At 38.9% G+C, this 11,348-nt stretch overlaps 1 protein-coding gene across 1 annotated transcript; it reads left to right on the top strand.

Annotated features, from left to right (window-relative positions):
* The first annotated feature begins 565 nt into the window (after nt 1-565).
* Nucleotides 566-9,028, top strand: LOC146631453 (uncharacterized). The gene is made up of 7 exons (XM_085353686.1): nt 566-629; nt 709-1,047; nt 1,985-2,317; nt 2,638-2,757; nt 3,317-3,661; nt 6,662-6,979; nt 8,694-9,028. The coding sequence occupies exons 1-7, from the start codon at nt 566-568 to the stop codon at nt 9,026-9,028; spliced, it is 1,854 nt and encodes a 617-aa protein (XP_085209812.1).
* Nucleotides 9,029-11,348: the final 2,320 nt, after the last annotated feature.

The raw sequence follows: 11,348 nt of genomic DNA, 5'->3' as shown, positions 1-11,348 counted from the left end.
TCAGCTATTCAAGTGTCAGTTTTAATTATATAGCAGCAAATTCCAACAACGGTTGCCTCAAGGAGCTTTATATTGTAAGGTAAAGACCTTACAGCAATACAGTGAACATGTTGGATGCAGAACAAACTTTGGAATAGAAATTACCAGAAATTTTCACGAGTACCAATTTGTAATGGTTAGACCAAACCAGAACTTACTGGTGACGACATACGTACAGGGTTTTGGGTTTAAATTTCATGGTTGGCTGGAGCCTTTGTGGATAGTGTTTGCAGATTCTCCTTGTGCCTCTTTGGTTTTCTTCTGCAGTTAAAATTCTGAGTCTGAATGGCACTAGAAGTCAGGTAGGCAGGTCAAAGTCCAAGAGGAGGTGCACTATGACTGATAAGCAGACACTTAAGGTGAATGTTTAGCCACCACAACCATGCTTAATAACACAGGATTTGTAACGCACCACGTGATCTTCAGTTAGCTGTGTTTGAATTGTGCGAACACACCCAAGTAAAAACGAATGTGTCACATGTTGCTTTCATTTTTAATTTACAGTGACGGTAACATCTGAGACCCCATGGATCAGCAGCGTATTACAAACATGACGATTAAACTCATGGTTCTTGCCTTGTACTGTAAAGGTGAGTGTTTGTCAGTGTTCCGGCTTGTAAATGACAGCTCTGTCCTTTTCGTTCTCAAAGTCTACATGACTCCTTCCAGGTTCCTTGGCTGAGATCACCAGAGAGCTCAGTGTCTTAGTGGGCAATGAGGTAACGCTCAGCTGCATGTTCGACACACCGCATAAGCTAGTGGAGTGGAGTGCTCTTAGTATTGAATGGAACATGGTGGACAAACACGCAAAGAAGAGCATGGTGTACACGCTGGAAGATGGAAGAGCTCATGTGTACAAAGAAGGCTCTGTGGTGAATGAAACGTGCCTGCGTCAGAGTGATGCGTCGCTGCAGCTTCATAATGTCACTGTAGGAGATGAAGGACTGTACACCTGCAGAGTCATCAACCCTCTGATCTACACAGAGTCCACTGCTCTGAAAGTGCTCGGTACGCCTGAGAGTTATATGGGCCAAGAAAGCCACAGTGTTTATCTAGCTTAATAATACAAAAAAGGAGGAACTTTAACGTGAAGTTGCAGGTAATTTAAAAATTGACATTTCAGATGTCAGCGAGCTTCACCAAACAGACAAGCTGCAGGTTATTTTTTCTTTAAGACATCACGCTGTATGAAATTTATGCATGCATGAATTTATTCTCAAAGTTTAAACAAGGTGACCCTGTGGAACAGGCTGAACTATAAAAAGGTAGTATTCTCATAAGATTTACAGTAATATATATATATATATATATATATATATATATATATATATATATATATATATATATATATATGTGTGTGTGTGCACAAACAGTTGCCTGCAAACCTAAATGAACTGTCTCAAAGTTGTAAAAATTCCAGCGTGCAGCTTATCAGCAGCACGGTATGGAGATCTGCTAGTTGTGTTTGCTGCTGGAAGATCCCACTAGTGCTCTACAGAGCTTCCATGTTAAGCTTTGATAAATGAAAATAACAAACTTGGGCTGTACTGAATCCTGTACAGTGGTCATTCGTTACATAAGCGATGGATGGGTGCAGCTAAAGGTGGTTTTGCATCTTGGCTTAGTTTTTGTTAAATAAATAATGGCGTAACATGCCATGTTAATCTGTGATTGTCTTTACTGGATATTTTTATTATGCCTATAAAACCTTAGCATTGAACGAGGGTGTACTTTCTTTTTAAGAAAATTACCCAACTGCTCACTTGATTAATAATAAATGTGTTACTGAGGACTTTATGGTCTTCATAGCTTCAAGACCAAGATGCACAAAACAATTAGTGACATTATATCCATTTTTGTGCAAATTGTCGAATTCAAGCACAATCATTTTAAATAATTTTAATGATAACAATGTAATATCTGTTTCTGAACCGTACACCTTCAGCTCTGCCTTCAGTGTTGCTCCCAGAAAAGGCAACAGTGAGAGAAGGACAGGAGAAAACCATACAGTGTGATGTAACAGGTTTCTACCCAGAGAAAGTGGCTGTGACGTGGCTGATCCAAAATGGCACCCAGACCATCCATGCAGGGTTGGGCCAACTGTCCCGTGTATGCAATGAGCTGGCTGTACACAATCCAGATGGCACCTACAGCATTCGTAGTGGCATCACGCTGCACTCCTCAGTTCTAAGGGGTGGAGAAATACATGTCATCTGCCAAGTTGAGCACCAGACCTACAATGGTCTGTACAACCGATCTGTAACACTGGCTGTTCAAGGTGGGATTTTATTCATTTATTCTTTGGATCGCTTGATTTCATAGATACATAGTGGTATACTGTAGCGCAGGTAATCAGAAGATTGATAGTTTGATCCCTGGCTGCTCCAGTCTGCATGGCAAAGTATCCTTGGACAAGAACCAAAAGTTGCTCATTGGCGTATGAGTGCGTGTGAATGTTAGACAGGAAGCACAAAAAAGCAAAGTACAAAGCAAAAGCGCCTGTAGTTCACTTGAGTTTTCCAGTAGAGAAGAAAAGCACCATATAAGAACCATTCCATTTAATATTTACTATGTTACTTTCATGTGCTTTTCCTTCAGCTCCATCAGAGCCGCTTCACAGTACGGCCACTGTGATAGCTGTTACAAGTGCAATAACTTTGCTACTGGTCACCTGTGTTACTGGAGGATCTTTATATCTCTACAGATATTTTTACAAAGGTATGTATCAACACAAGCACATTTCTTTTGTTAAATTTTGATAATTTGCTTTGCTTGGTCTTATTTGAATGCGATAATGTCAGATGTTCACATTAAAGATGTCTACAGATTTAACAAATTTGGCAACTATGTGTAAATTAAGGGAAAAACTACAGCTTAAGTTGTAAGCCTAATCTTAAAAGTAGAGAGGGTGTTCTTTCCCAAATCCAAACTGGAAGCTGGTTTCACAGAAGAGAGGCCTGAAAGCCTCCTGTTCTACCCCTCCCATTCTACTTTCAAATACTTTAGGAACCACAAGTAAGCCCGCAGTCTGAAAGTGAATTACTTTGTTGGGGTGATACGATACTATGAAGCCTTTAAGATAAAACAGAGCCTGATTATTCAAGACCTTCTATCTGATGAGAAGGATTTTAAATTCAATTCTGTATTTAGGGAGCCTTTTTTATCCCTTTATTACCATCCCTTTAAAGTTTTACCTAGATATCATAAAGTTTGTTTGATTTTGAAAAAGTTTGATTTCATTAAAATGAAAAGAAAATGCTGCTATTTCTCTTCACAGTTCCATTTAATGTTTCGGAAATCAGTCAGCCCAACATCATATACGCTCAGGTACCCACAGAACTGAAGTGCACCATTCAGGGAGCCACAAGGTGGGAGCTCAAAGTGAAATGGTTTAAACAAAGAACCAGTCCAGACTCAGTGATTCAGTCAGAGTCAGGTTCTTCAGATTCCCTGCTGGAGACTGAGGATCTCAGCGAACGGGCTAGTCTGCAGTCAGATGGCAAAAATCACACATCTCTCCTGCCTGTATTTCTGACTGTTACTGAAGACCAAACCAAATACCAGTGTGTAGTGTGGTGCAAGGACAGGAGCTTCAGAAGGGAGACCACAGTCAAGGTTAAAGGTGAGTAGTTTTGGCTTTGGGAGCAGATTATCAGACAGGGCACTCTGAGAATTCAGCTCAGTGGGGAAATCCTCAGCCCGGTTTCATAAGAAAACATGTTCATGTGCACACAAACTGTTACGTTTTATGTGAGTGTGAGCATGGATTTGTAATTAAAGTTCTTTTAATAGGGAGGATATTTCATGACAGAAGCATGATGTTTCAGAGAAACACAAAGTATCACACTGAGAAAAGAAAGCTATTCTTCCCAAACCACAATCTTTTTCTAATTATAAGTTTTTAATCCCTAACCTCAAACAAGCTGTTTGAAAATCTGTGATGTGTATGACTTGAAATTGTCGTACACAGCACAGTGGCAAAAGTTTTTAACTCCGCCCCCAATTCCTCTTATCACTAAAATGCAACCTTTAAAAGTGGGAAATATTCAATATGTGCAAATGGACATGAACTGGTACAGAAAAAAAACTATAAAATTTGTTTCCAGGAACAAATAACAATAGATTAAAGATTAAATATTACAACTATTTCGAGAAATGTCATGAGACTGTGTTGGAATCCCATAATGCCATGCATCCTAACTAAAGGTTTAACTGGAGAAACACGTGACCCAATCCACGTGTACCAGTAAGTGCAGTAGGCATATTTAATCCTATTTATAGAAAAGAAGTAATGATTGTGTTGAAATTCTATTTATCTATATTACATTATATAATTAAGTTCTGTACCATAATTTATATACATATAGTATATATAGCTATATACCAGACTAGGAGGCACAGTGGCTTGGTTCAAATGCACTGGCTGTGGCCTCTGTAGAGTTTGCATGTTCTCTATACATGTGCTGGGTTTTCTCCAGGTTCTCTGGCTTCTTCCCACAGTCCCACATGTCCCCAAAGACATGCAGTTATTGGGGTTAGTTGGTGAATCTAAACTGCCCATAGGCGTGAATGTGAGTATAAATGTTTGTCTGTCTCTCTGTGTTAGCCAGAGACAAATGAAATGAAATAGGAAGTTTGCCAGATTTTGGGAAAATAAACACATGATCCTATTTTAAGTGGTGTCTACATATAAGGCGACATAATCGCACCAAACATCTTTGATTCATATATCCGATGACATCATTCCAAAAGTCCTCATCTTTGGCTTTTACTTCCCATGAGGTTAATGAAAGATTCAACGATAAAATTTATGCTAGATCTTCTTGTCACAACCCCAAAGGGGATTTGTAAGAAAGCACTAAATGTTTGTGTTACTGGAAACTTCTGGGTTTTTTTTGTTTTGTTGTATTTAAATTAAACAATCTCATTTGGGGCTGCATGTCTTGCCAATCCTGAAAAAAACTACTTTCATTGTTATTTAACGACAATCATTTACAGTTTGGTCCAGATATATTAGAACACTAACACAAGTTTTGTTTTTTTACCTGTTTACTGTAGTTTGACAATGGACATTGAACATTATGTGTATCTCCAAAGGTTGATTCTGTTCATCTGGACGTAGCGTTTTGTGGGAGAAACGTTAAGATTAAGGAACTGACCTCCCAGCCCATTGTTCCTTCAGTGGGCTGGTTTCAGTCATTATGCAAATGTACTGTTTATAAGATTGGAAACCTGCAGTCAGCTGAGACTGAAGAAGTCACCTGGATGAGTGATGAAACGTTTCTCCCACAAAATGCTACGTCCAGATGAACAGAATCAACTTTTGGAGATTTACTTTCCTGGATGATTGAGCATGCATCAAAACAAAAGTAATTGGACAGTTCACTCAAAGTGCTACTTCACAGGCAGGTGTGGGCAATTCCTTTGTTATGTCATTATCAATTAAGTAGATAAAAGGCCAGGAGTTGATTTAAGGTTTGGTGCTTGCATTTGGAAGATTTTGCTGTGAACAGAAAACAGGTGGCCAGCTCCATGCCGTTGAAAAGAAGCCATCCTGAAGCTGAGAAAACAGAAAAAACCCACTCCTAATATTGGTACAATAAATTGAGTGGCAAAATCTACAGTTTGGTACATCCTGAGAAAGAAAGAAGCACTTGTGAACAGTGGTGGATGATTGCAGAATTATTTCCATGGCGATGAGAAACCCCTTCACAATAGCAATTAAGTAAACAACACTCTCCAGGGGGGAAGCATACCACATCATCTGTAAAACACAGCAGAGGCAGTGTGCATGGCTGTTAGTGGCACTGGGACACTAGTGTTTACTGATGATGTGACAGAGGATAGAAGCAGCCGAATGAATTCTGAGGTGTTCAGGGACATACTGTCTGCTTAAATCCAGCTAAATGGAGTCAAATTGATTGGGCAGTGTTTCATAATATGGATTTACAATGACCCAAACAAACAGCCAAATCAACTCAGGAGTTTATTAAAGCAAAGAAGTGGAATATTCTTGAATGGCCAAGTCACCTGATCTTAGCCCAACAGAGCATTTCACTTGCTGAAGACTAAACTTCAGACACAAAGGCTCACAAACAGACAGCAACTGAAAGCCGCTGCAGTAACAGCCTGGCAGAGCACTAAAAAGGAGGAAGCCCAACATCTGAGTTCATACATGAGTTCAAGACTTCAGGCTGTCATTGCCAGCAAAGGGTTTTCATACAAGTGTTAGAAATGAACATTTTATTTTCAGTTATTCAATCTGTCCTGTTGCTTTTGAGCATCTGTAATTAAGGGATTGTGTTAAGATTGCTTTGGTTCCTCACATTTTATTTTTATCTTTTTGTTCAACCCACTGAATTAAAGCTGCAGGTCTGCACTTTAACTCCATCTGAGTGGTTTCATTTCAAATCCGTTGCAGTAATGTACAGAACCACAATTAGAAAAAAGTTGTCCGTGTCCAAATATTTATGGACCTAACTGTATTTGTGGTATGACACAATCTTAGCTTTTTCTACCATTAGCATGTTTGACTACATAATTTAATTATAAAATTATGCCTGTTGACTGACTTCATTTTCTTCTCATGTACTCTCCTCCCACCACACACACATACTTCCAGTGGAACCATCTTTTCTTAAGATCTCCAGCATTCCTCAGATCCCAAAGGTGGAGAGGCTGCTGGTTCTCTGCTGTCGCGTGGAGAACTTTTACCCCCAGGACATCGACCTGGAATGGTACAGGAATGATGGGGAGAAGGTCCACCTCGTCACTCACTTTGGCCCCTTCTCTGACCAGAGCCGCCTCTACAATGTGTGGAGTAAGATCGAGCTCATCATGGCCATAGAGGATGAGAGGGCCATGTACACTTGCCGTGTTTACCACTCCAGCTTCCAAGCTCCGGGGTACAAGGATGTCTTTTACCACATCAACACTCAAGGTAGCAGCTTCAAATGTTTTAGATTAGATGAGATTAGATGAAACTTTATTAATCCCTCGGGTGGGTTCCTCCAGGAAATTCAGTTTCAGGGACAAAGGAGTTTTTAAGTCTGTTGGTTCTTGACTTTGGGAGAAGCAACCTGTCGCTGAACAGGCTCCTCTGGTTATTTATGACCGTGTGCAGAGGATGCCCAGCATTGTCCGTAATGTCCAGCAGTTTCTTTAATGTCCTTTTCTCTGCCACTGTCACCAGAGTGTCCAGCTTCATGCCGACCACAGAGCTAGCCTTCCTGATCAGTTTTTCCAGCCTGGATGAGTCCTTCTTTACTGTGCTGCTCCCCCAGCACACCACAGCATAGAAAAGTACTCCAGCAAACACCAGCTGGTAAAACATCCTCAGGAGCTTCCTGGAGATGTTAAAAGACCTCAGCCTCTCTGATTAGATTAGCTGGTTAAGAAAATGTCCTGGTGATGATGTAGTATGCAAAGGTCTTGAGACACCCCCTCATTTCTTTATATCTTGCTAGGAAATGGGACCTAGATGCAGTGATTTATGAAACATGCAGACATAAATGGAAATATGTCTACAGTAAAAATACCACCATGCATAGCTCCCGATAGTTTTCCATGGTCATAATTCTATCAATTTTGACAACATCCCAAACACCACTAGTAGCCCCAAACATGACAGTCTCCACAATGTTTACAAATTTATTTCTCAAGGACATGATACTAATCCTATAGATAGTTTTAAGGCCTCCCACTTTTTCTTTTGTCCTCTTTCGTGTTTTGTAGTTTCCTCAAAGTTTTTAAGGACACGCTGAACCTTTCTGCTAAGATATGACAGCTAATGGAAATTTTTGTTGGTGTAAAAAGACTATAACTGTGTTATAGATTCAAAATTGAACTATAGAAATTGGAATAAATCAGGTGTGTGTGTCACAGGCTGAAAACGGTGCCTAAAGATACAATTTGTAATTGGTTTGTTGCTAAGTTTTCTGTTATATGTTCACACAGCACTGGTCAGAGATCAGTCTGAAAATGGTCAGAGGCATATAAGAGGTCCCTTTCTGGCATTAAATTGATTGCAATTTATGGTAAATCACAACCTGACCTTCAGAGTCAAAGGTAGCAGAGACCATGATGCTCTGGGAAGATAGACTAGTCAGTGTTAAAAAGGACTACTTTTCTATCAGCTATGATGACAGGTTTATGTTTCTTTTTGATGTGTTAAAAGAAACTGGAGTCAAATTCCCAAATGTCAGAAAATAAAACAAAGTGACTAAACTAGCTTTAGCTACTGATGATCTGTGAAACTGTACACTCATTGGCTAACAACTTGTCCTCCTCATCACATCTGGGGTTTTACAACCAGGATGGTGATGACAGAAGCTTTAAAATGGTACTTTAGAAAGTAGCGGGTCATGGTATCTTTTTTGTTGTCTATGCCTCACTATCCTAAATCTACTTACTATCCTAAATTTCAACCACATCTTATAGTTTTTTGGTTTTTTTTGTTACCAGTAGGATACTTTAGACTTGTAATTAGCAATTTAATTATTTAAAATTTTACTTTGAATTACTACTTTATTTCCATTCCACAGTTTGCATTTTCTTTCTCATTGAAAATTATACAAACAAGAGTTATTCAAAATGATCCTTCAATATCAATATATCCATAATGCTTTACTACATGTGTTGCTTTGTTCAAACAGGAACCCCCCCTGATGTGATGTTCATCAACCACGAACCTCAGTGTCCTAAAGTGAATGAAGAGTGTACTTTGCACCTGCACATAAAAGACTTTTGTCCTGAGGAGGTGTTGGTGACATGGACTAAAGATGGAGACAAGGTTGTCTCTGGTGTCTTTAATACTCCCCCCAGCCTGAACGTCAACGGCCTGTACTCCATGTTCAGTTTCCTCAAACTCAATCCCACCAAGAATTACCAAGGCTGCACATTCAAATGCCAGGTGGTTCATAGTGCTCAGAAGGAGCCTGAGGAAAGGCTCTTCATATTTCCAAAACTCTGCCTGACAGACAGCTGTTGATGTCTAAACCTACTTTGGACCATTTCACATCTGGGGAGTAAATAATTTTAGTTTTAATTCTGCAGTTCTGCTGACTACAAAACTGTAAAACAGAAAACAAAAAAAATTGAAATGCTTTAGTTTGATATCTGCAAATTTTATCCTGCCTGAATATCACTTTAGGTTAAACAGGCTGGGTTATCCACATTTAAGACTGCTATAAACCTTTTCTGACAATCTTAAAGACCACGTGATGCCCTCTGGATAATACAATAGCCATTTCATTATTATTTTTTGTTTTTATCACACACAATATTGTATTTCATATAGTTAACAGTGTCAGTTAACTATTAAGCCATTAAACTAACTCTTCTAAGGTGATGCTAGGCGCTCTACCTTCTAAGCTACCTGCAGAGTTAGTGCAGTCAGTGCACACGCTGCTTTGAATTTACTCTAAGTTTTGAGTAACCTTGGTTTCATTGCTATATGTTCCTATATGTATTCTAATTGCTGCATATTTTTTTGTTCTATTTTTTTGTGCAGAACATTTTTATTTGTATAGCAAACTGTAGTTTGTAGTTGCAAACAATTTCAAGTTTTGTTACAAAGATTGTTGAGAGAGGGACAATTGTTTTGTTGTTGTTTTCTATTAACAGAATTAAATGTTGAAACACAAGTAAGTGTGTTCTAATTCCTTAAAAATTATTATTTTAATTTCAATTTATAATTTGTGTATTCCAGTTACAGTGTCACAATGTCATTTTAATTAAGTGAAAATTTACATGATGTGATAAAGCAGGGGTAATCAATTACAAACCCAACAGGTCCGGTTACTAAGATTTCTTTCACAACAAGGTCCAGATCTCAAGTCTTTTTCATCCCATGAATTAGGGTTAAATCGAAACCATATATTTCCCTTTCATTATAGTAATATTTAAGTTTTTGTTCAAATTAGGACACATGAGTAACAGAGTGAACTTCAGGCCTTACTTGCAAATAATAAAAATATTCTTTTTCAATTTTAAAATTTCTATTTTCTGAATCAACTTTTTTCACCTTCAGTTGTCTGCTCCTCTCTATTTTGTGTCTGCAGTAAGCTAGGGTTTGATTGGCTTACCTAACTACGTAAACAGTAGGCGATTACTGTAGGGACTGGTTTACCTGCGACCATTGTTTTATGGTGTACTGATAAAACAGTGCTCTGGGTTTATGCATTACGGGCAAATTTTTTCTGTCACTGATTATTGGTCTGGACAGAACGAGCACTTCGTCTGGATCTGGACCAAGCTCTGCCATTTGGTGATATATGTGATAAAGCAACCCAACATTAAAAAAAAAGAAGAATTTTTTTTTTTAAAGGCGAAAATGTAGTAATGCTTTATTGAAGCAGTTTTATGTCATTATTATACTGCTGGCAAAGTAAAGCTAGTATTTTGCTGATTTCTTTTGTTTCGAGGTTCATAGCCATTTGATTTTATAAATTATTGGTTCAAAACAATTCTACTAAATCTACCAGGTTGGCTTTGTCAGTTTTATTTACCTTCTACCGTGAAATAACAGTACAAATAGAAGGCAACATTGCAGACATCAAGGGCAGCTAAAAGTCCCTGGGAATCCCACAGGCAAATGGCAACCACGAAGAAGCTGCTAGGAAAGTTGCAACCACGAAGTACCTGCAGAGGGTCAGGCAAGTCCTGAGGAGTCAGCTGAACGGTAAGAACAAGATCCGGGTTATCAACACCTACGCCCTGCCCGTGATCAGGTAAGGTAAAGCAGGGAAATGCCCTGTAACTTACTTTAAAACGAAATATGTTCCCTAAAACGGTGGACAGAGCTACAGACCCATGACACCCTGTGCAGTTAATAAAAGGACAGGTAATGTTCGTCGCTCACACAGTACACTCATTTGTTTCAGTTCATCAGTTGCCACAAGACAGCTTACCAACATGTACACAATAACCTAATACTCCTGTGTCCTAGACGTCACAAGAAGGTAACTATACTTTAGTTACTATAGATGAAAAGATATCTTCTTGCTGGATGCAGAAATGTTAAATTATTATTAATTTTATATAGATGCTACTCTGAAAGTGCTGCTGAGCCTGGATTTGCCTGTTTTATTAGACAGATGGTCAGAGCTGGTGTCCCCTCTCCATCATCGTGTCCATCATTGCTAATAAAAGGAGTTATTTACAACCTCTTCACATGCCATCTTCTCCATATCACCAAGGTATGAGGAAACTCATCTGTCACAATGATAAATCTCTGAAGCTTGTTTATTTGCTGGATGTCTTTCTGCACAACTGTAGCTGATCTCAGAGTGGTGAAAGAAGAGGCAGTG

Source organism: Diplotaxodon limnothrissa, linkage group LG5, assembly GCF_057381915.1.
Source record: "Diplotaxodon limnothrissa isolate DT_005_m linkage group LG5, D_limnothrissa_male_GT1.1, whole genome shotgun sequence".
Classification (NCBI taxonomy): Eukaryota; Metazoa; Chordata; class Actinopteri; order Cichliformes; family Cichlidae; genus Diplotaxodon; species Diplotaxodon limnothrissa.
This window is presented reverse-complemented; position numbering and strand designations above follow the sequence as displayed.